The sequence below is a fragment of the Peromyscus maniculatus genome, chromosome X, assembly GCF_049852395.1.
Source record: "Peromyscus maniculatus bairdii isolate BWxNUB_F1_BW_parent chromosome X, HU_Pman_BW_mat_3.1, whole genome shotgun sequence".
Lineage (NCBI taxonomy): Eukaryota > Metazoa > Chordata > Mammalia > Rodentia > Cricetidae > Peromyscus > Peromyscus maniculatus.
The window spans coordinates 118449099-118475018 of NC_134875.1; the positions used below are offsets into that span (position 1 = coordinate 118449099).

The 25920-nt window shown below is 43.0% G+C and overlaps 1 protein-coding gene across 2 annotated transcripts in view; it reads right to left on the minus strand.

The window, feature by feature from the left end:
• Window positions 1–276: 276 nt before the first annotated feature.
• Egfl6 (EGF like domain multiple 6) overlaps window positions 277–25920 on the minus strand; it is a 68374-nt gene continuing 42730 nt past the window's right edge. The window contains exons 6-12 of one of the 2 annotated variants that reach the window (XM_006973183.4): window positions 25057–25191; window positions 22502–22624; window positions 15625–15945; window positions 11882–11962; window positions 7082–7183; window positions 2774–3039; window positions 277–986 (exon numbers count right to left, since the gene is read on the minus strand). In XM_006973183.4, coding sequence (XP_006973245.1) covers window positions 876–986; window positions 2774–3039; window positions 7082–7183; window positions 11882–11962; window positions 15625–15945; window positions 22502–22624; window positions 25057–25191 — 1139 coding nt within the window. In that variant the 3' untranslated portion in view covers window positions 277–875. Of the gene's footprint in view, window positions 987–2773; window positions 3040–7081; window positions 7187–11881; window positions 11963–15624; window positions 15946–22501; window positions 22625–25056; window positions 25192–25920 lie in introns of both variants that reach the window. The other variant, XM_015992029.3, reaches the window with a different exon arrangement.

The following is a 25920-nucleotide window of genomic DNA, read 5'->3' on the forward strand; positions in this document are numbered from 1 at the left end:
CTGTTTTAGCCAATTTTTATGAATACAAAGTATTTCAACAGAGAAAAGAATAAAAATTGTTTTCCAAAATCATACACATAAGTAAATATAGAATCACTAACATATCTTTTTATCTTGCTATGGCTTAAGGTAATTAACTGAATATGATTATAAAAATTTAAATATGCAAATTTGACTATGAAAGAGCAGGCTGAGCCACTTAGGCAAAAAAAATAAAAAATCTATGTTTAATGTTACTGTTTCCAAGAAGTACCTTAAAAGTTAAACAATGAAACATTTTTTAAGAAATGATTTACTTTATTATTTTATGTATATGAGTATAGGCCAGAGTGTATGCATGTGTACCACCACCTGCAGGTGTTCATGGAGGCCAGAAGAGGTCACTGGAATCTCTGGAACTGGAGTTGCAGATGGTTGTGAGCTGCCATGTGGATGCTGGGAATTGATCCTGGATCCTCTGTAAGAACAGCCTGTGTTCTTAACCACTAGGTTATCTGTCCAGCCCCAACAACTAACCATTTATCTGTACTAGTTTTTCCTGTTGCTGGTATTCTAGAAACGTTATTTAGAAGAGTCCATCAGCTCACATAGAAAGAACAGATATACAAGGCAGGGGGAGATGAGTTGGCATGTCTACATTTTGTGACGTAATGTGGAAAATTCAGAAACAAGTGAGAAGGCACAGTGGTGCTACATATTAAAGCAAGTCTTAGAACATTTGATACAAGAATCTTATGATAATATTTCTGTTGGAGCATTACACAGTTTCAGCTTGTATTTATAAATGGAAGAGTCCTATGATATGATAGAAAAAGAAACCCCAGAGACATGACATAAAAGGTCACAAATGAAGCTATAAAGGAGGCCAGTGACACTCAGCCCTCTACAGACAAAAAGCCATCAGGACACAAGCCTGACACCAGTAAGACACCATCCACTGCAATTTCTCCAGTTTTGCCTTTGCCACGTTCTGCTTCAAAAATGACCTAATAATGGAGAGAGAATAGAAGGTTACTTCAAAACAATGATGTCATCAGACTATTGAACAGCTGCTAGCAAGGACTAAACTTGTGTCTCTACTGTATAGAAATTGCTTTTCATATTGACTACATAGCATGGTCTTGACTATATAGCAATACGTTCCCCACATGCCAACTGCTCACAGTGAGGGTTCTGTCTAGAAGAGACAGGGTCACAGCAAACGCTGGAGGACTCTGAAAAGTCCTGTGCCCAGTAGTGGTGGCACCCACCTTTAATCCCAGCACTCAGGAGGCAGAGGCAGGCGGATCTCCATGAGTTTGAGGCCATCTTGGTCTACAGAGCAAGTTCTAGGACATCTAGGGCTGTTACACAGAGAAGTTCTGTCTCGAACCCCACCTCCCCAACACACACACACACACACACACACACACACACACACACACACACACACACACACAGAGAGAGAGAAACAGTCCTGTCCTGTAACTCTGAGCAGGGAACCATATGTATCTTTGTTTACTTTTAAGTGTGTGTGCGCGCGCATGCGTGCGTGCGTGCGTGTGTGTGTGTGTGTGTGTGTGCGTGCGTGTGTGTGTGTGTGTGTGTGTGTGTGTGTGTGTGTGTGTGTGTATGTGCACAGGCATGTGAGAACAGATGTTCATTATGTAGCCAAGAATGACCTTGAACTGCTGTTCCTCCTGTGTCCATCTCTGAGTACTGGAATTACTGGCATGGCCCACCAGGCCTGGTTTGTACAGTGCTGGGGACTGAACACAGGGTTTTGCACATGCTAGGCACTCACTCTACCAACTGAGCTACGCCCCAGGCCCCTCTTTGTTCTTCTATTGTGTGATTTTGGACCTTTCTCTCTCAAGAAAACAGCTCTTGTCAAGGTCCTCCAAACTCAGTAAGCTCTTTATCATTTTTATCCTATTTGTTCTTTATCAAATTCATTAACCAGCTTCCTCTTAGAGTGGTTTCCTTTCCCTTTATTAAACCTACTTCTACAGTAAAAGATTAACTCAGCAGCTCTGAGTTGTCCAAAACCTGAACATTTGAAAGACAATTTTGTCCTTGACTGCTTCCTGAGAGTCAGCCTCTAAGGACTTGAAACTACTTGGTTAAGAGTGTTTTTGTTTACCTGTAACCTTTAGCCAAGCCAGATGGTTTATGCTCAGAATGTGATCTATGTTGGAGGCCTTGGGTTATATGATATCAGTGTAGCCTCTGGAAATGCCGGAGAATGGATGACTAAGGTCAGACATGCCGACAATCATATGGGCCGACTGATGCCTATTGAGAGCTCAGAGAGAGCTCAGTAAGAAAGTGCTTGCCTTGGAAGCATATGGACCTGAGTTCAGTGCCCAGAACTGTAAATATAACAGTTTTTATCAGTTCTATGAGACCTTTTAAAAGATCACCTCTCCCCTGAGAGTGAGAATTCTCTCAACAGCCACCTCTTCCATTCAGTTAAAATAACCTTTAATGATCATACTCTGGCTACCACTTGTTGAGCTAAGTTCCATAGAATGAACAAGAAACTTTTTTCCTGCTTGTTTATTTGTTTTTAACATATTAAAGAATGTATAGGCAGGTTTGCATGGAACTTAGTAAGAGGGGCCAGACATACCAATAGGTCATTTCTAAAGAATTGGATGAGGACCCTCATTAGTCATGCTGACTAGGCAACTCTTGCCCATCTTTGTACTCCTGACTCCTATGGACACCAGTAAATAGTTTGTTAAATCATGGAAAAAGAAAAATGGAAATATGGAACTCCTTTCCCACTTACACTTTTGGTAGTATCAATCCCTTGGTACAGCTGGATTTTCCCGGTCTTCCATCTCTCATCCTCATTTTTCGTCTCTTCCCAGGCTAGGGCATTGTTGCTATTTTTCACGAACACTCGAAGTTTTCCTACTTTGTCTCCAGCCAGTCGGTAATCAAAGAGCAAACAGAAGTTGCTTTGGGGGGTCAAGTTGGGGAGGAGAAGTTTCAATCGGCCAACATCCTTCTTGTGCCCTGCCAGTGCTGGGGCTGCCATATAATAACCAACGGCTTTAAGAGAACAAAAGGCTGTGAGGAAGGGTCTGACTCTGATGCATAAATGAGCTAGAAAAGTGAACAACAGTCTCCTGGAGGAAATGCTGAAGACCTTTACATTAGAATAGAATAGTTCTGCAAAACTGAGACTCTGGGTTGGAGAGTTGAAATCTTTTCCTATACAGAGAAGAGCTCTAAGGGTCAGAAAGCTAAGAAACTTTCCACATTCATAAGCAAATAGGAATATAATGGAATGGTCACTTAGCGCTGAAGGTAATTTGCAGCTAACGAATTCCAGAACATTTCCACCTTGATTATTTGAATCTTAGAATGCATTTCCCACTGAATCAAGGATAGGTATTGTATTAGTGACCTTTGTTGTTGCTGACACAAAATACCCTACTAAAGAAACTTAAGGAAGGATTTATTTTGGCCCACGGTGGTGGAGGAAGTCATGGCAGCAGGAGTTTGAAGCAGCCAGTCACATTGGACCCACTGTCAGGAAGTAGACAACGTTGAATGCTCAGGCTCAGCTCACTTTCTCCTTTGTATCCAGTCCTGAATCCTAGCCCAGGGAATGGTGCTGCCTCCATTCTAAGTAGATTTTCCCATCTCAACTTAAAGCTAGACAATCCCACGTAGACATTCCAGAGGCTAATCTACTCTAGATAGTGTGGTGGTATTGTGTTCTCCAAAATATTGTGCACCCTAATAAACTTATCTGGGGTCAGAGACAGAACAGCCACTAGATACAAAGGCTAGAAAATGGTGGCACTCACACCTTTAATCCTAGTATTTCAGAGGTAGAAATCCCTCTGAATCTCTGTGAGTTCAAGGCCACATTGGAAACAGCCAGGCATGGTGACACACGCCTTTAATCCCAGGGAGTGATGGTAGAAAGGAAAGGTATATAAGGCATGAAGACCAGAAACAAGAAGCATTTGGCTGGTGAAGCTTTTAGCTGGTTAAGCTTCAGGCTTTCAAGCAGCAGTTCAGCTGAGAGCCATTGGGATGAGGACACAGAAGCATCCAGTCTGAGGAAACAAGACCAGCTGAGAAGTTGGCCAGGTGATGTTAGCTGTGGCTTGTTCTGTCTCTCTGATCTTCCAGAATTCACCCCAATACCTGGTCCGGGTTTGATCTTATTAATAAGAACTTTTTAAGATTCATGCTACAAGATAGTCTCTCACAGGTTTGCTTGTTTCTTAGGTGATGTTAGAGTCTGTCAAGCTGACAATCAATATTAACCATCACAGGTATGATGGCCAGCTATTTAGATGGATTCAGAGAGAAATGTCTCATCAAAATGTACTTGACCTATATTGTCCTAATGGCTTCTTGAGGCTCAACCACCATGTGGTAGCATATCATTCTTGAGTTCTGTTGTAGGATGACTAGAATATATTTTCTTCTATGCTTGCAAACCTTCTAAGTACCTTGTAACTTGGAGAAGTGGACTTTCTGTCCATCTCTATTGTTTTCATTGTGGCTTTGGTGAATTTAAGAAACTGTTTAAAAATTATTATTATGTGGATGGGTGTTTTGTTTACATCTATATTTGTACATGTGCATGCCTGGTGACCTTAGTAGCCAGAAGAGGGCATTGGATTACATGGAACTGGAGTTACAGATGGTTGTGAGCTGTCATGCAAGCGCTGGGAATGGAACTCAGGTCCTTTGGAAGAACACCATTGTTTTTAATCCCTGAGCCATTTCCCCAGACTCGGCTAAAATAACTCTTACACAGCATGGTCTGAAGAAGTAGACAATAAAGAATTCCCAAAGAATGGCATGCAGTATTCTCCTGGTGCAACTCCTGGAGACACTTGCAGGACCCTGACTGATGCTACCTTAGTCTTCACTGGATCCAGACACTGGTGGGTCCTCTTACCCAGCAAAAGCATAATTCTGCTAGGTGGGCAAGATGACCCTCGGTAACGACAATTTGGAAAAGAACAACACTGGTATACCTAAAATACTTCTGGCAATATACAGTATCTTTGCTGTGTAAATCTTCCATCTGCCTAAGTAGCCAGACTTGCACTCTCCTGTCTCTGTCTCTGTTTAATTGTGTACAGTGTAACCTGAGGCTGGGACCTGAACGAGATTTAAGGATGACAACATATGTGGAATGCTAGCCTAAGGTGTATATAAATTAGCAAACTATTCTATTCAAGGCCAGCTTCTCTTTGGGCATTAGCCAGAGCCAGACATGTGCTAAGAGCCTTTTCCTTTATTAATTTCTACATGCGAGGAGTGATTTCTCACTGGGATGGTACATTATTTCTACAACAGCTTCACCAGAGTCTGTAGCCATCACACCTGTGAAGGCTAATATTGATTGTCAACTTTGACAGGATCTAGAATCCTCTAGGAGACAAGCCTCTGGGTATGCCTGTGAGAGACTGTCTAGAGCGGATTAGCCTCTGGAATGTCTACGTGGGATCATCTAGTTTTAAATAGAGATGGGAAAATCCACTCAGAATGGAGGCAGCACCATTCCCTGGGCTGGAGTCCAGGACTGGATTCAAAGGAGAAAGTGAGCTGAGCCTGAGCATTCATCAAGCTAAACTCCAGGATGCCCAGTGGAGTTTGAATTTCAAATAAACAATATGTTTTAGACATACTAAGAAGTGTACTTATCTCCAATGAAGGCATCTCGTACTTGATGCAGTCACTCTATCAGCTGCTCTCTCTCTTCTGGGACCTTTACAGTCCCAGCTAAAGTCTTTCAGCTTTCCTTGAGTGTTTATCCCTCCAATACTATCAATTCATTCCATGTTTCTCATCTATATTTAGCTCTATAGGGGAAGACAAGACCATTTTGGGACCTGATAAACACGTAGGAAGGGAGAAGGTATGATGGGAGTGCCTCAGATGCTGAGAACCTGGGGAGTCACTTGCAAATTGGGTGTTTGCAAATAGAAGACTTCTCATTGATGGAAAAGTCAATGTAAGACAATGCTGACTAGGTGAGCTGTCAATCTGGGACTCCCCATGTGCTATAGCTCTGGTAGCACCAATATCTACATTCCCATGATGGAAGAAAGGAGAAACTTGTGTTAGGTATCAAGACAGTTTCTCCAAAGATGGATTATCTCTTGGTAAAATTGTCCACTGCCCCTGAACTGTTGTGTGGGGTATATTCTTTCTACCCCAATTGCAAGTCCTAACAGGAATTCTTGGTAGAGGATATCAAAGCTTTCTGACTGCAGGTACGGGCTTGCCAGGAAATATCTCAGGAAGGAATTTGCCCTAAGAAAGGATCGTTTAACCCAAGGCTGAGCCTGTACATCCCCAAAGAAATACAATTGTCCTGGTGAGGAACTGGACTCCCAGAGCTGTATAACATTTGTTCCAGTTCTATGGCCAGCTTTTAGGAGAGCAGGATTCCATATTGTGCTCCAAATTGTGTCTGCAAGCCAAATCCTTCATCCAAGGGGACCAGGGCCCATCACTAGTGCTGAAGCAGACAATACAAAAGGCAGGACAGTCGTGGCTCAGTGCTAATGTTGAGACCAATCCAAGGCCAGGTGGTCAGAAAGAATTCCTTAGGCAACAGGAAGGAAAGCTGAGTCTTGGAGTTTAGCTCATTAACTTGACACTCACTGTGGTTTTGATCCTTTGAGAGGGAACTCTACTTTAATTCCAGTGTAGACAGAGGTCCTATTACCTTTAAAGATTTATTTCCTATCAAAGCACAAAACGAAAACTACAGAGGACTGTGGCTGGTAAACCGGGAAAAAGGGAGCTCTCAGAGATACCCAACCTCACCCCACGCCCACCTTCCTCTCCTTTCCATCTCCCTCTCCCACTCTTAGAAGGAAGAGGGTATATATAAAAGAGGGATGCTGGGACACATTTCCTGGGTCATAAGAGAGGGATGAAGAGGAAATAAATGCTACACCAGTTACTCATCCATCTGAGGCCACCTCAGAAGGCCAAAGGTTCCCAAAGATGATATACAACCATGAGCTAAGCAGTGACAGGAACAACCCTCAGGTAACAACAGCCCTCTCTACCTCTCCTAGAACATGTAGCAGTGGAATTTAAATACCATTGTCTCGATCAGCAGGATTCCAGTCAAAATCATCTTCTCTGTCCTGTTTCCAGTCACAGACCCCATGGTCAAAGCTGCAGTCAACTGAGATGTTTAAGTCTGCTTAAAGAAAAAAAGCACATTCAGAACCATTAAGAGCGTCACAAAAGTAGCTAATTTGGAGCTCTGGGAGGTGACGACATGGGTTTAGGTGCACATAGATCATGGCAATTGACATGCTTATAGGGGTAGCTTAAACAAGATTCACTATTTTAGACTTCTACATTTTATGTGTGTGAGTGTTTTGTCTGCATGTATACCATGTGCATGCCTGGAGCCCACAGAGGTAAGAAGAGGGCATTATATGGTTAATTATATGTATATTATGTTACGGATGGTTGTGAGCCACCATGTGGGTGAGAACAGAAGCTGGGTCCTCTGCAAGAGCAGCAAGTGCTCTTAACCATGGAGCCATCTCTCCAGATAACCCATTTTGAGTTACATCTGTACAATCTGTACAGCTGTTTTCAACATATTTCATTGTAATCTTAGAAAATAAAACTGAAGGAACCAAAAAGATGGCTTCAGGGTTAAGAGCACAATGACCTTCATTAGGAAGCAAAGCAGGAAATATAACTGGTTGTTCATAACGTTCAGGCCAGAGCCAAAGCCCAGAAAACAAGTGTCAGTGGAGCGCGCAGTCCTACAACATCTAACTCACACCCCTTCCTACAAGGCTCAGGTATTTTGTAACAGCGAGAGCAGACCGACCCACATACGCATCCAACTAGTATTTCCTGTGGCCTACATCATCTCAAAACCAGATAGTTATAGATAGTCCCTGTGCCTCTGAGGCGTTGCTTCTCAGCCTCCCTAATGCTGCGTGTGACCCTTTAATACAGTTCCTCATGCTGTGCTGACCCTCCCAACCATACAATTATTTCCATCGCTACTTCATAACTGTAATGTTACTGCTGTTATGAATCATAACGTAAACATCTGTGTTTTCCGATGGTCTTAGGTGACCCCTGTAAGGGTCATTTGACCCCCAAAAGGGTTGTGACTCACAGGCTGAAAACCACTGCCCTAAGGCCTCTGAAATTATTCAAATTATCCAACCTTAAATGCTCTCCCTTGCCCCCTCACCCTTGACTTTCCTTCTCATCAGCTTTAAAGATGACCTTGACCTAGTTTTCCACTAGCTCTTACTGTTGCTCAGTGTATCCATGAATTAAAATTCAATGGGCATTTCATGATTTCAAGATTCCCATTAGAAATTTGCCAGGGTCTTATTGGATCAAATAAATAAGCTGACCCACTGGCAGTTTCTAAAATGTATTTTTTTGGTGTTGTTGCCTATTATGGCAGAATGGCTGTGTAGTTCAGATGTACCAGAGGAATAAGAGTGGAGTCAGCTAGTGCTAGACACTGTCCTCCACCCCCCCCCCCCCAGACAGGGTTTCTCTGTGTAGTTTTTGTGCCTGTCCTGGATCTTGCTCTGTAGACCAGGCTGGCCTCAAATTCATAGAGGCCTGCCTCTGCCTCCTGAGTGCTGGGATTAAAGGCGAGACACTGGTTTGGAACCAGTGTCTCTGGTTACTTTTATGTATAGCAGAGGCCTGCAAACCAGCACATTAGCCTACTGTCGATTTTGTAAAGTCTTATGGAAGCGCAGCTTCCCATGTACTTATATAGTATCTTATTCCTTTAAGCTCCAAGGACAAGGGGCCCTATGAGCTACAGAGACCGTATGGCTCACAAAGTCTCACATATTTGCTCTCTGGCCTTTTCCACAGAACAGTGTGCTGACTCACGATGCAAGATAACAGTGATAAAGCACTGTGAAAGAGGACAAAGCCCAAGATGCTTCTGATTTAAAATTAAGGCAGCCCCCCTTTCTTTCCAGGGTTTCTCTGCGTGGTCCCAACTGGCTGAAACTCACTACATGGATCAGAATGGTTTCCCACTTACATAAGCCCACTTGTCACTGCCTCCAGAATGCTGCCATTAAAGGTGTGTACTATCATGTCAGGCCAGCCTTTTCTTAAAAATTATTAAAATTACATTTTGGATCAGAGGACAATCTGTGGAAGTCAGCTCTGTCCTTCCCCTAGTGGGTCCTGGGGATCAATATCAGGTCAGCAGGTTCGGTGACAGGATCTTTTACCTTCTGAGCCATCTTGCTGGTCTATACGTTGCTTTTTCTTGACTTATCTCAATTTGCCATTTTCCCCCCCACAAAGGTCATGTCATTTAATTTGGTTATCAGAAATAGCTGTCATTGGACCCTCAATAAATCTAAGGCTCCTAAGTGACTTATCTAGGCTCCACAGATACTGAATGCTGGAACTGAGCCTGAGATCAGGCTGAGATCTATGACTGCCCACTGTGCACAGGTCAGGTTTGGCTTTGAGGTGGGATGCATTACAGGTGACAGTATATCATATCAGAGGCAGCATGATGGGGATATTAATTGGAAAGAGACTCGCTTTTTATAACCTGGAGAGGAGCTTCATTAAGAGAGATAGCCTAGCCAGGGCGGTGGTGGCACACGTCTTTAGTTCCAGCACTTGGGAGGCAGAGGCAGGTGGATCTCTTTTGAGTTCGAGGCCAGCATGGTCTACACAGTGAGTTCCAGGACAGCCAAAGCTACCCAGAGAAACTCTGTCTCAAAAAACGAGAGAGGAGAGAAAGAGAGAGAGAGAGAGAGAGAGAGAGAGAGAGAGAGAGAGAGAGAGAGAGAGAGAGAGAGAGAGAGCCCAAGAACAAAGGGGCTAGTTTGGCTTTTATATACTTTTGTAACTGTTGGGAAGTTTCATACATGAAGTTTAATTCAACATAGCCTATGTGGTAAAGATCATGGAAGAGTCAGGTTGTGGGTAAGACTATGCTTCATTGGCTGTTAGGTCACAACACAGCATGGCATCCTAACTCTGACCCAGAGGGAGAGCTGCAGGGGTGTATGGATGTGAGATCTGGCCTCTTACAGTGTCTGACTGGCATCTTAATGCAATGAGCTTCTTAAAGGGGCAGACTCATGATCTGGATCTAACAAGTAGAAAGGGAACTAGCTGGAAAGAGGAATAGAATCAGTGAGAGTGGGAGGGGCACAAGAGAGGTAATCGGGATGAATATGAGCAAAATACATTATAAGCATGTATAAAAATATCATAATGAAATTCATTATGTATAATTAATATATGATAATAAAACATTTTAAAATGACCTACTATTTAAACACTGGTGGTTAGGGGTAAAGAGATTTCCTCCTGGCGTGATATAACCATCTTTTATCATGGAGGAGAAGATGCCAAGCTAACCTACAGAGTACTTGGCCTTGTAGTCATGGCAACAAAATTAAAATAAACAGAACAATACAGTGATGGGCAGCTCTATAGTAGTGGTAACAGAGTCATTAACAGTCTCTAGTAGTGGGAGAGGCTCACAGGACTTTCACCTAGGATTCCAGCCATCTACTCCCTCTTGACCCCCAGCTGCACATGGTCTTGGGAGGCATTAGGGCAGACAGGACCTGAAAAAAGGCAGGACTCCATGATGCAGCTTTTGTGACGTCATCGTCCCCTATGATGAAGTGGGACCTCATTCACTCATACTTCTTTAAAATAAGCCCGATAAGCTCATATTTCACCAACTTAGACGTGGGTAGAATGGTTACTTTGGTCTGTTACTAGTGCCACATCTAGAGTGAATAAATATTTGTTTACTCATGTCTCCCCAGGAAAGACAACACACATTAGTTCTGCACCCCACAGTGTAGTGAATTTTCTCTCAGTTGCTTATGACTGAAGTAGTAGTTTCCGAAATGAAAGATGATGCAGGAGAGAGTGAGCAAGCACAGACCCCCTAGCTGCTTTTCTTTCTCTCCCAGGGGCTGATAAGAAAGTGCTATGTGCTATGTTCTTGAAGTCCCTCCCCCTCGTAGCTACAAGGTAAGTTTATAGTACTATCTAGTGCCTGTCTCCATGCTAGCATGTAGGCCAGCCCGAGCTAGGTCACATGAAGCTTGACTTCCTAACCCCCTAAACCTATAAGAGTCAGAAATCCCCTTTGTTCTCCAGCTTTAACCAGGAGGCTTTCTTTCTTCCATCAAGGTCCTGTTGTGGCTCCCTACAGCCATGATGCTATTGCTCTCCTGAGTTGAAAGATCTCTCTCCCACCCCAGGGCCTCATCTAACAAAGGTCGTCCTGAAGGAGAATCTCATGTCAGCTCCTTTCCATGAGTCTGCTGCTGTTTTAAATTATAAAATAATTAGAAAGAAAGTATTAGTTAGTTACTGTGAACAAAAGTTCCCAGAAAGGAGCCAAACCTACACAGAACATTCTACAAAGGCTAGCTTCTTCAGTGACTGCAGAGAGGTTGGAATGCAGCAGATCCAGTCAAATTATTTTGAGCTATATTTAGCCCCTTTAACAGTCATTCATTGCCTACCTCCATGTCTGGCCTGACATCCTTGTGACTGTCCGGTGAATCCTTCTGAGATGTATTAACTTAGCAGACTCCCAGCTTCCACCAAGCCCAAAGCTAAAAAGGTCATCAGAGAGCATCTGGCGCCTACAGCACAAGTTTCCCCACTTGGCTGGAACATATCAACCTGATGTTCTCATCAATGCATTTGAAAGATGATTTGATTTGTGACTTTCCTTGTTCTTTACCATAAAAGTCTAGGAAACTGCTACTACATTGGAACATGATGTTTGAGGTACCTGAAATCTGTATTCCCAGGCCATGGCCCCTCATCATTTATTCTCTTTGAGATGAGAGCTGATTTTTTTTCTTAATTTTTTAAAAATCATTACCTTTGTGTTCCAGTTTGGAATTTAGCTCTTTTCTTTGGACGTAGACCAGATCCAAATTCTCTGCTTCATTTACCTTAGGAGCTGATAAAGAACCTTGATTAGTTAAGAAATAACTAATAACCCAAACCCCCACATGCACCAAAGGAATGAATTTAGTGTTGGAACCGAGAAGGTTTTGCCATTGAGTCTAATGGTAAAACATGTGATATCACCATCTCCCTACCACTTCCCACTCAGTTTCCTCACCTGGAATAGTGTTTGCTAGAAGTTCCCTCCAGTGAGCTCAGCATCCACACTCTGGACACACCCCTTCTCTCCAGGTTTTGGAAACCCATTTTTTTCTTGAAATTTTCATCAGTAAGGGAGGTTATGTGACGGGTATACTGTTTCTGACCGGGATGAGCCTGTGTCTACCTAGTCCCTGGTTAATTTCACCTAGTATTTGTGTATATATGCTCACCAGTCATATAGCCAAGAATACAAGCTAAAACAAAGAACCCAGAAAGGAGGAAGCAGGGTCTCAGTGTGGGGATTCGGGATTAACACACAAACTGTCTTGGGCAGGGGGGCTGAGACCTATGGTGGGCTCTGTAGATCAACCTTTGCAAACACGGATATAGTGAACAGGGATGTATGGGCCACCTGGTTCGTGCATAAAACTTAAGCTCTGTTGTAGTGTTTTGCTGCTTCTGTAATTTTGTATTTTGGCTTAAACTTTTTTTGACACAGAGTCTCACTATGTAGCCTTTTCTGACCTGGAACTTGCTATGCAGACCATAGTTGTCTTAAATGCAGAGAGATATATGCCTACCTCTGCCTCCTACATGCTGGGATCAAAGGTGCACATAACCAGGCCTGGCTAGTTTGGCCTTTAAAATTCTAAACGTACAACTGTGATATTCTCTTCTCATAGAGTGAGTCTTCCAAAAGTACCTTCAATAAATAAAAAAGTGAGGTGAGAAGGACTCACAAGGTAAGCAAGTTGCTCCTGTTACTGTAAATAATTCCTTAATTAAACCTGTGGTGACTGTTAGTGTTCCCCCAGAGAAGGAGGAAGTGGGGTGGGTCGTTGGACCACCACCTGAGTTTCTGGCTGCTCCCTCCTACACCTTCCAGGCATTTGTATATAATTCTGCCCTAACTGCATGTCCTGTGGTCTTGGAAAGTGCTAGAGTATATAGGTGTGGATGGGTAACTGAAGGGGAACTCTCTCTGTGCACTATGCGGGGGGGGGGGGGGGGGGGGGGAGTTGTCATCCATTCGGAGGTGAGACTGAATGGTGGTGTGGCTGCTTTGGAGTCACTCATATTCCTCTAAGCAGCCCATCACTCATGCTTAGTAAGTAAGCCCAGTAGACTCATTGGATACCTAAGTTAGACTCTGGCACAATCATCCTTTGTGCTATTGTTGGGGCCTTATAAAGAGGGATAGTAGCTCTTATGTATTGTAACTAGAGCATTATTGGGGAGACGTGAGGACACTTCATGTCAATTAATCTCGACCATGGCCATAAACTGCATTTACAAGTGACCACAAATAGTTCTCAACTGTATATCTGTTAATGGAGAAGACCTGAGAATTTGAGTATACCCTGGGAACTATTAGTTGTCTGTGAAGGTATGGTTTAGGGAACATTAGTTCGTGGAACTGACTGATCAGGCCCAATTTGTCAGCCCCAGCAATGGAAAACATTATATTTCAAGGAGGACCATAAGTACACTCAAATTGTATGATGTGTAGCTTTGACTTCCCTACCTTCTCATCCTATTCAAATAATTCTATGCATTATATCTCAGATGTGCACTGACAATTACTCTGCTCCTCTGTTAGGAAAAGTAACGTAAGTATCTTATACAAAATGCCAGACTGCTGTGGGATGGTCTGTATGTTAAATGTGTTGCTCTGATTAGTTAATAAATAAAACACTGATTGGCCAGTAGCCAGGCAGGAAGTATAGGTGGGACAAGGAGAGAGGAGAATTATGGGAAGTAGAAGGCTGACTCATGGAGACGCTAGCAGCCGCCGCCATGACAAGCGAGATGTAACATACCAGTAAGCTATGAGCCACGTGGCAACTTATAGACTAATAGAAATGGGTTAATTTAAGATACAAGAATAGCTAGCTAGAAGCCTGAGCCATTAGGCCAAACAGTTTAAATAATAAAAAAAAAAAAAAAAAAAGAGGGATAGAGAGGGCTTGTTTATATCTCCCCTGAGAAGGAATTCGAATGTACAACAGGTTACAAAAAAAAAAGACATGTATGAAATTTCATTTGTATAATTCATATGGGCTCATAAAAATGCCCCCTTTTTTTAGACAAAGTTGTTTTTTGTTGTTGTTATTGCGCGCGCGCGCGCGCGCGCGCGCGTGTGTGTGTGTGTGTGTGTGTGCGTGCATGTAACCCTGGCTATCCTGGAACTCATTCTGTAGACCAGGCTGGTCTTGAACTCACAGAGATCCACCTTACCTCTGCCTCCTAAGTGCTGGGATTAAAGTTGTGCACCACCACCATGGGCATCATAAAAACTTTTCAGGGCTGGAGAGATGGCTCAGAGGTTAAGAGCACCGACTGTTCTTCCAGAGGTCCTGAGTTCAATTCCCAGCACCCACATGGTGGCTCACAACCATCTGTAATGAGATCTGACACCCTCTTCTGTATACATAATAAATAAATAAATCTTTAAAAAAAAAGCTTTTCAAATGCTGGATGTGGTGGCACACATGTTTAATCCCAGTACTTAGAAATAGAGGTAGGCAGATATCTGAGTTCAAGGCCATCCTAGTGTACATAGTGAATTCCAGGCCAGCCAAGACTACATAGAGAGACCCTGTCTCAAAGAAAAAAAAAATAAAACCTTTTAAACAAGAAGTAAAAAGGGAGTGCTTGGGGGACCTGGTGATGAAGGTCTTTGATTTGGTAATTTGGTGTCCTGCATGGAAAGTCTGGCAGCCATACAACTATGCTTTCTGGGTGTTGGCATGGAGGGGCCGTGCTAAACAGGAAGCATCCAGGTAAGGAGACAGGACAGGACTTACCCTCCCGTTTTCCAGAGCAGTAGATCTCATTTAGCATGTGTGAAAACTATGCTCTAGGCCTTACATAGGCCCTTACTTCTGAGGACTTGACAGCCAAACTATGTTCCTTTTGCTGGTTTAAAAACATTTCACCACGTGTTCTCCTTTATATGCTGATCCTAGCCCCTAATGTATTTATGTCAACAGGTATGAATATGGGTATAGTATAGCATTTAGAAATAAGACCAAGAAAGGGTAATAGTAGATGATGAGAAAGGTCAGAATACAGGCAAAAGGACACATGAGTCATGAAAGAGGAAATAAAGCTATTTTCCCCAAGTTTGAACTCTGTTATGTTTTTTTCTCTTTTTTTGTGGAGGATAGGTGCATCAAAACGTTGCCGGTAGTGAAACCCCAAGTGAAGTGCCACAGCTTCAGAATGGCCATTGTAAGTGTACAGAAGCTCACTGAGGTGTGTAGAGTTCGGGACCGCACAAGTGTTTGAGTGGCCTCCTCAGAGTTGCTATGTGGGGTTTTTATTTGTGATTTAATACAGTGATTGTATTAAAATGGTTTTTGAAATAAAAAGTTTGTATGTTTCAGACGCGGTCTACAGAAAGGGAGCTGAGCCATCTTTCTTAAGGCAGGACTTGTCCACTCTTGTTTGTTCATTTGTCATGAGGAGCCATGTTCGTTTTTGTAAACTGCAAGACTAACAAATACTCACAAAACACATCTCCTCGAAGGCTTCGCTCTTGTTCTACCTCGTTCTTTAGCACTTTGTCGCTTTTCTCTTCCTCCAGACCCTCGCTCTTTCTCTCTTCGTTCCTATTTTGTTCTCCATCGGAGTTCCTGCGCCTGGAAACGCTCTCTTCAGAGCTGGAAGGCGAGTTAACCTTAGGGGTCCGTGTACTGGTGGGTCTTGGGGTGCCATTTTTAAGTTTCACCTTTTTCTTCATATTGTGCTTGTGAGCCAGTAACTTCTTGATCCGATCTTTGATGGTCCCAGGTGCTCTGAGTATTTCCTTCACAGAATTTTCAGGGATAACTAAACCGAAAAGTAAGACAGGAGAATTCCTATTTGGTTCAGATCGTTCTTGAACAATCAACCATTTTGAAAGTGTAAGAGGGCAGGAAGTCAATGCTATAATAAGACCCCTATAACACCCCCTCTAAGTCTCAGCAAACATCACGGAAGAGGGGATGGAAAAATATGAGCACCAGAGGATGAGCTATTGCACTCATGATCTCACAGTAGCTACCGGTAACCTGCACAAGATGGAGCCTAATTAACATTCCATCATGGATGGAGGAGGGGCTTGTGAGGCCCCATCTTCTCTGAGGAACTGTTGGCAGTTGATGGTTAATGGCGGGCGGGGGAGAGGGGGTCATTTTCTTCAATGGTGTAGATACTGGGAAACTGCCCATGCTTCAATAACTGCCCCCATCCCATGCTCAGGCAAGTAACTCTAATTCAACTCAGTAGGTCACCACCCCTCCCCTAAGCAAAAACAAAACGACACCTAAGACATGAAACTAGGAGGGAGACTTCAGATAAAGGGGTTCAGCAGGAGCGGGATGAGAGGCTAATGGGGGAACGGTGCTAAAATGACCAAAATTCATTAGATACATGTATGAAATTGTATAAGGAAAATAAATTTAAAAATTATCGGGCTTGATAGTCATCATTTCTGGGCCACTTCCGGCTATACTTCCTGTGTCCCTGGCAACATATTAACTTTGCAAGTGAAAAACAGTGATAGATAAAAGAAGGGGTGAATATCAGTATTTCCTGTCTTTAAAATTTGAAATATCACATGAAAAGAGAGAGAGTACTAAAATTGCCCCCTTTGTTCAGAATTAAAATACCATATGAAAGGAAGGAGGGCAGACATAGCAGGGCTTTGTTGAGGCCTATCAACAGAAGGCTACATTTTCCTATGGTAAAGCATGGCTTTTTTAATTTTTTTAATGTTTGTCTTTTATATTTTTCTTTCTTTAACTTATTTTTCTTTCTTTAATTCTTTTTTAAAAGATTTATGTATTATATATAGTGTTCTACCTGCACATTTGCCTGCACACCAGAAGAAGGCACCATATCTTATTATAGGTGGTTATGACCCACCATGTGGGTGCTGGGAATTGAACTCAGGACCTCTGGAAGAGCAGTCAGTGCTCTTAACCGCTGAGCCATCTCTCCAGCCCCTCATCAATTCTTTTTTTTAGATACTCTGCTATATGATTTTTGGCTGCACAATGGGGTCTGACTGGTTCTGGGTGGAGCCACAACTTTCTAAATTGCCAGAAAGATTCCAAGATTCTCACCTGCCAGGAGGCTTTCTGATAAAGAACAAAGATTCAATCTTTTTTCTTCTCTTAAGAGTTAATTCAAAAGGGGCCTTCCAATCAACTGGGGAGGAAAATATCCCTCAGAAAGGCAGTCTATTCCAGAGACTTTGCTACTCATTTTTAGGTGAGCATACAAATAACAGGTTTTCTTTTTTCTTTTTTCTTCTCTCTCTCTCTCTCTCTCTCTCTCTCTCTCTCTCTCTCTCTCTCTCTCTCTCTCTCTTTCAGGGTTTCTCTGTGTAACTTTGGAGCCTGTCCTGGAACTAGTTCTGTAGACCAGGCTGGCCTCGCACTCACAGAGATCCCCCTGGCTCTGCCTCCTGAGTGCTGGGATTAAAGGCACATGCCACCATCACCTAGCTAATAATGGTTTTCATTATGACATTTCCACACTGCCCCAGAGACTTAAAAAAAAAAAAGCACAAAGATGGCTCAGCCGTTAAGAGTTAGGCTCATAAATACATTACCTTCACATGCTGGCCAACCCCATTGGTCCTTTTGCACATTGTCCACAATGACCCTGCGAGAATGTTTTCCTTCTTGACCGCCCTTTTGGTCATTGCCCATTCTTACCCCTGATAGTGCCTCATGTTATTCTGAGATAAACTCCAGCTGTCTTCTACAGTACCCTCTGTGTGTCTTACCTGAATAATTTCAGTGGAGATTGTAAGGACCAAGGAGCCAAGGGAAGACCAGAGCTAGATTTGGGCAATGGGGGAAATGCTGCTGTAAAAGAACTCAAGAGGCGGAAAAGGGCTGATTACTCTGGTACTCTTGTTTTGTAGATGGGTCAATTAGTGACTTGCCCAAGGGCACTTGGCTAGCTAGCAGCAGAGTTAGAACTTGACAGCAAAGCACAAGAATATCTTCTATTTTCTACCATTTCTGTAATGGGCTTATTCATGTTTTAAGATTAACAATTACTTTTCTCTAGAGATCTGTGATTCAAGGACACATGTCCTTGTTCTATGAGGAAATCAAACTAATATTAAATAAATAAGCGATTCCTGATTTTAAAAATTTTAGTTTTAACCCCCACCCCCGTGACATGTATGTGTGTTCACATGTGTGAGTATTGGCCTACGCATACCATGACATGTGCGGAGGTCATAGTGGAAACTCAGGTGTTGGTCCTCACCTCCCACCTTGTTTGAGACAGGGTCTCTTGTTGTTTGCCACTGTATATATGCAAGGCTAGCTGGCCCGCAGGTTTCTGGAGAGTCTCCTGTCCCCAGTTCCCTAGCTCACCGTAGTACAGGTGGGTGCTGCTATTTCCAGCTTTAACGAGAGTTCTGGAGATCTGAACTCAGGTCCTTATGCTGGTATGCCAAGCATTTTACCCACTGACTTATCTTTTCAGCCCACGAATGATTGAAAAAAAGAAACATATTAGGGCCAGCAAGGTGGCTCCATGGGTAAAGGCTCTTGCCTTATAAACTTAGTGATCTGACTTTGATCCCCAGAACCCACAAACATGTAAATGAAGAGAGCTGACTCTACAAAGTTGTTCTCTGACTGCCGCACTTGAACCAGGGCATGTGCATCCCACACCACATATCATACACATACAAGCAATAAATAGAAATTTAAAAATGAAAAATACCAATCTTTAAAACCAGGTCTGGGAATGTAGCTCATTTGGGAGCATGAGCTTTGGGATACACAAAGACTTGGGTTTGATCCCCAGCACTAAATGAATTGGATGTGGTGGCACATGCCTGTAATCGAAATAACCAGTAAGTAGAAGCAGGGGTTCAGAATTGCAATATGATCCTCAGCTACACAGGAAACTCAAGGCCAACTGAGGACATGAGAGATACTGTCTCACAAAATACAAAATGAAACAAATAAACAAACAAAAACACTGAAAAAAAAACACATGAGAAATAATCAAACATATTTTTGAGTATTATATTCTGGGCTGGTGGTTAGCACTGTATGTGGATATTTGTTTATTCTGTAGGGATTATTTCATTTAATATTAAACAATATTAAGGGGTAGATGTTGCAATACCTATTTTTGCACACATGGAAACTGAGATACTGGAAGGTAAATACTTGTTCTCAGTCCACAGGTTCAAAGCCAAGGACCTATGAGTCCAGCTAAGGTAATTATATTTCAAAAGCTGTGCACCTAGATGCTAAAAAATAGAAGTCTCTTTGTCACAAGAAATGTTTGTGTTGATGTAAGATTTACAATTTTAATGCACTGAGCTACAGTATAGAAAACAGGGGCTGGAAAACAACGCCACATCCCCCCCCCATTAAGCGCTCTCTCTCTCTCTCTCTCTCTCTCTCTCTCTCTCTCTCTCTCTCTCTCTCTCTCTCTCTCTCAGATAGGACCTCATGTAGTCCAGCGTGGTCTCAAACACACCATGTAGCCAAGGATAACCCAACCTTTTAATTATGCTTCTATTTCTCTAGTGCTGGGATCACAGGTGTGTGCTACCATATTCCATTTATGTGGTGCTAGGGAATGCAGAGCCTTATGCATGCTAGGCAAGCACTCTGCTAACTGAGCTCCATCCATGGCCCCTCTAGGTAGTTATTTCTAATTCTTCAAGTTTTAGCCATGGACGTTAGGAGATAGCCACATAGAGGCAAATTGCCCTTTTAAAGAAACACATATTATCTTGGGGGCCTCTATTTTTCTGCACATCACTTTTGCAATTATCGTTATAGAATTTCACAGTACAGCAGCTGGCCCTCCATGATGGGTTGAGATGACACTCATTACAATGCTATGCACAGTAAACTTTACTGAGCATCTATTGTGTGACCAACTGAATGAAGCTTTCTACATATGTCGCCTCATTTCCACTCCAAGACAAGCTTCTCAGAGATGTATCAGTCTTAGTATGAGTTACCTTCAGCAAATGCCCAAAGAAAAATTTGGGTGTAGGTGGCTGATTTGGGTCAGGATTCCAGAAGGCAGAGTAGGGAAGGAGGACAGTGAGTCAAAGGAGGTAAGAGGAGACAAAAATGGTGTCACAATGGACAGGTTATCACTGTGGGCAATGAACTCAGTCTGACTGGAGAAAGCTGGGAGACTGTGCTGTATTGCTGTTCATGATTGCCTCACACTATGAAGGGGAAGGAAGGGAATTTACTTAAAGACTCCAAGCCCTCCAATGGCCGAGGGTGTTTCCTAGAGACATTCTCTATCTCTAGCTGCACCTGCAGGGTCTGAGAAGGTTTGTAGACAATACCCTAAGGTCCCAAGGCATCAAGAGTCTACTGCCTTGCATCTAGGATCTAGGAATATGCATGGCATGCTCTATTTTGCCTTCTCAGAGTTGGAGAGATCCTAGGTACTGTGAACTATTACAGGCACCCACCACATGAACTATCATGAGCCCTATTTGGGGTCCAATTTTTTTTATGAGTATGTGCACGAGGTGTCTCTGAATGTGTATATACATGTTTTATGTATGTTAGGTACAGGTATGGATACACATGGAGGCTAGAGATCAATATTAGGTTTTCAATTGCTGTCCATTTTATATATTGAGGGAGTCTCTCACCTGAACCTAGAGCTCACTAATTCAGCTTGTCTGGCTAGCCAGCTTGCTCTGGGGATCTTCTGTCTCCCCTTCCCAAGCACTGGGAATAGAGGCAGGCCACCATGCCATCCCAATATTTTCGTGGATGTTGTGGATCTGTATGCAAGTCTTTATGATTGAGAGGAAAGTACTTGACCCACTAAGTCATTTCCATACCAGCCTGGTGTTTAATACTTTGTTCTGAGACACAAGGACCTGGGTATCTCAGATGCCCTCTGGACACTGATCCATGCCTACATCATTACTACTCGGTGAGGTTCCCGCTCCATTCTTAGAAACTATCCAGTCAGCTTTGCAGGAGACTAGAATCTCTACCCATTGGTCTCAATCTTCTTTGGAGGGGCTACATATTTGGTTTCATATTTCTTAAAAAATTTCCAGGCACAATTTATGCTTCTCCTCATTATTTTTATTCAAAGTAAAGGCTGCCCAGTTCTTTTGGCAGGTCTTCATGGAACCTGATTTTGAGACGCAGCCACAGCCCACTTGGATACCATGAACCTTTCATGTGTGTGCTGTTGAATATCTGTCATGTCTTGCACAACCTAGAAGATATTCTGTGTGTCATCAGGAGACTTGGCTGGGTGGGGCCATGGGACGTGAGGCAGGTCAGCATATGATTTACAGTCGCACCTACAAGACTTGTGCCAAAGGGCAGAGGAAATACTTGAGACAGAGCAGTAAAGAAGTCTATAGCAGGTGTGGCAGCACATGCCTGGAATCCCAGGACTCAGGAAGCCAGGGCAGGATAACAGTTCAAGGCTAGCCTGGACTACATAGTGAGTATCAGGCAGCCAAGACTACATAGCAAGACCTTGTTTCAAAACAACAACAACAACAACAACAAAAGCAAACAAACAGGACCAGTGAGATGGCTTAGCTCGTTAGAGGCACTTGATGCACAAGCGTGGTTTGATCTCCAGAGTTCACAAAAAGGTGGATGGAGAGAACTGACTCCAGAAAGTTTCCTCTGACCTGTACATGCATGCTCTCACAAACACCACACACACACACACACACACACACACACACACAAATGCAGGCTTTAGGATGACAAGAAGAAATGGTATCTACCGTATCCTAGTTTGTTTTGGTTGTTGTTCTGAAAAAAAAAAAAAAGTCCAGATGAAAGTGTGTATCACCCTTGTGTGTGTTTTTTTCCTCCTAGGTTTTGTTTGTTTGTTTTTGAGACAGGGTCTCATGTGTCCCAGGCTAGACCCAGAATCACTAAGTATTAGAGGATGACCTTGAATGTTTGAGCCTCCTGCCTCTACCTCTTTTAAGTGCTGGGATTATCACGCCTCATTTATTCAGTCCTGGGGGCCAGGCTTTGTACATGTTAGGCAGTCTACTAACTGAGCAACATTCCAGCCCTCGATCTTTTGAGCTTTGTGCCTATAACTTTTGTGAGTACCAGGAATACAGCCCAGCTAGGAAAAGACACAAGGCTGATACACACACACACACACACACACACACACACACACACACACACACACACACACACACAGAGAGAGAGAGAGACAGAGAGACAGAGAGAGAGACAGAGAGACAGAGAGAGACAGAGAGACAGAGAGAGACAGAGACACAGAGACAGAGAGACAGGGAGAGAGAGATCTGGGAAAAGAACTGGAAAGAATGCTTTTGGGGGGGGGGTAGACAGCAAAACTGTCATGACCAAATTCTACTTACCAGAACACTGAAGTCCATTGCCCCTATATCCTTGCTTGCATTTGCACTTGAAGGATCCTTGAGTATTGAGGCAATTGGCATGGAGGCTGCACATATGGGTATTCAGAGCGCACTCATTTATATCTGAAAAGGGGAACATTCCAGTGGACAACTTGATGATGAAAGGGCTTGCTGAAAGGGTGGCCTTCTCACTTGAATAACTTCAAGGCCAGGCACTCAGACCTCAGCAAACGAAGTGCTGCCTGAGAGTGGAGAGGTGTTCAAAACCAGAAGCCCTTTGGCCCAGACCCCTGGCTTTCCCTGGCGCCTGTCTGGTATGTAGGAAGGGCGCCTGCAACTCACCTCCCCAGAGCGACCTTGTGGCCTGCTTATTATTAATGCCATTGAAATCTCCTGAGATGTTTGGAGTTTCTCCTTAACATTTTCATCTAAGTAATCTGGAACTAAGTGACAGTATCAGAAGATAAATGCTAAAATTTGGATTGGCTTGCTTTTTATCCATGTAATCTGAAACTAAGTAACAATACCAGAAAAATGAATTCTAATTTTGGACGGCCTTGAAACTTTTCATAAAGAAAAGACAGGATCAGCCAGGAACCTCTGACATCATCTGAATTCATGGGCATGGGCATTTGTTCAGAAGCTGCCAGGGGAAAGGGTCAGGCTGGTTTGAGCTCGTCTGCTGGCTTTAGAGGTGGAAAACTGGCCAGATTCCACCCAGGTGGGAGCTTCAAGGGCTCTGCTCTCCACCCCACCTCCTGTCTATGCTTTTGTAGATGTTAAGCATACAGAACAGTGCATTGTGTTGAACTTGGTCACAAAAGGAGCTCGGATGCTAATCTTAAGCACCTTTTTAGCACGTCAGAGATTTGCTTCCTTGTAAAGCTATGTGGATTCCTAACTTAGTGTGTGGGTGAAGTCCTTGCGGTGTCAGGGAACTGGGGAACACTGTACCACTGTCATTGGATTGCACAGCTGGCTGGGTCAACTTGACAGGGTGGGGTCCAAGCTCATGACAAATATGAATTCTATGTGCCTGATTTTGTATCGAAGAAAATTAGAGGGAATGACCATGGAGGCATCCCAAGATGGTTCAAAAACCAGCAATAGGGTGCTGTCCAAACATGATGATACAAGACATGTCCCTAAGCATGGGACTGAAAGAATCACATTTTCTCCAATGGTTGGCTTTCTGTGTCATGTGCATACCTTTGTCACCCATGTTATGTGAATAGAGAGTGAAAGTCAACCCAATTTCTCTTCACTATAAGCAATTGCTGTGGGATATTTGTACATTGTGTGAAGATGTATTGCTGTGATTGGTGTAATAAGAGCTGAATGGCCAATAGCGAGGCATGAGGTATAGGTGGGATTTCCGGGCAGAGAGAGCTCTGGGAAGAAGAAAGGTGGAGTCTCCAGTCAGACATAGAGAGGAAACAGGAGGTACATGGTGGAAGAGAGGTAATGCCACACTGCAGAACGTAGAAAAATACAAATGGGTTAATTTAAGTTATAAGAGCTAGTTGAGACAAGGCTAAGCTAAAGGCCAAGCTTTCATAATAATAATAAGTTTTCATGTTGTTATTTGGGAGCTGGTGGCCAACAAAAAAGCTTGCTCCAGGCAACAGGTAAACATATCTGACTTCAGAAGCTCTTTGAGGCTTGAAATCCCTTCACTAAGAGATAAAAATGTTTTACTTCATACAGATGAGACTTACAGCTGACTAATAACAGTTTTAGCAGAGAGTGATTTTATTTGGCACTTGAACTAAGAAAGGGCTAAAATAAGAAAGAGGAAAGAACATGTGCCCTTTCATATAATTTTCCTTTTAAAAAAGTGATGTGTGTGTGTGCGTATGTGTGCAAATGTGTGTGCTTGTGTCTACAGTAGAGGCCAGAAGAGGGCATTGTGTGTCCTCCTCTATGATTATCTGTTTTTCTTTTTGAGGCAGAGTCTCTTCTCAGGACTCCTGCTTTCTCAGGTAGGCCAGAAGCCAGCAGACCCCAGTGATCCTCCTGTCCCTGTTCCCTAGAGCTGTGGTTCAGGAGTTTTCTGGGAGAGGTGGCTTGTTACATGGGTGCTGGGACCCAAACTCAGGTCCTTATGATTGTAGACCAAGTACTTGTAACTACTGAGCAATCTCTCCAGTCACTTTCATACATTTTTCTAAAGCCATTCCAATGGAAAATGTTAGGAACAAACCACTGAGATCTTCCTAATCTTGAGCAAATATAAATATCTCTTTATTGCTCCCATTCTTAGATGTGTAATTGGAGATATAAACTAAATGAAAACCTACAAAATTAAAAAAAAAAACTCACAGGCGTCATCTCAAGATATTTGCCTCCATAATAGTTCTATTTATTTGTTTAAGTCACTATGGACCTACCTTCAAATTAATGTCGCTAGAGTTACCTAAATGCTGGAAACTTAATATCAAGGTTTTTTGTGTTGTTCAGCTGGCCAGTATAGTAGATTGAACAAACATAAAAGATACCTGTAGAGAAAGCCTACGGGCTTGGAGGCAAGGGGAAAAAAAGCCACTGTATCTTACCTACACAATCGTACCGGCGACTGACATATTTCAATTCAAAACCGATGTGACATTTGCAGTAGTAGCTTCCAAACGTGTTCACACATCTTCGATTGTAAGGGCAGACTGCTTTCTTAGAAGCACATTCATCTATATCTAAGGAATAGGAGTAGAAGCTGTCAGTGATTGCAGGAAGAGTACTCCAACATATGCACATGCACAGGTACTCACCTTACCTAGTACGCAATGCTCAAGCACATGCAGTCTCCTTGCCTAGAAAACGGATTATCTGGTGCCTACGTCACATCTTCAGGAAGTATTCTAGATCTTTACCAGGCACATGCATAGCTCTACAGGTTCATATCACTATGCCTATCTTTTCTTGGAGGTGTTTCCTGGCTATTATGCCATCATTTATATTCACCCCACAAGATGTGTAGCCTAGGTTGCTCCAGACTGGCTATGTAGCCAAGGGTGACTTTTAACTCCTCATCCTCCTGTTTCCATCTTCCCAGTGCTGGGATCAGATGTCTGTGTGCCACCATGCTTTATTTATGCATTGCTGGGGGTGGAACACAGGGCTTTATGCATGCTACACAAGCACCCTATTAACTGAATTACATCCCCACTCCTTATATCTCTGCTCATTTGTTAGACCACAGCTCTTCTAGGGCTATGTGTCTGGCATGTGGTACCTATGCTTTACATGTGTTCTGAGTGAATATTTTTCTCTAGTTATTAATTATATATTTGTTTTGTTTTGAGACAGGGTTTCTCTGTGTAACAGCTCTGGCTGTCATAGAAGTTACTCTGTAGACCAGGCTGGCCTTGAACTCACAGAGATTCATCTGCCTCTGTCTCCTAAATGCTGAGATTAAAGGCATG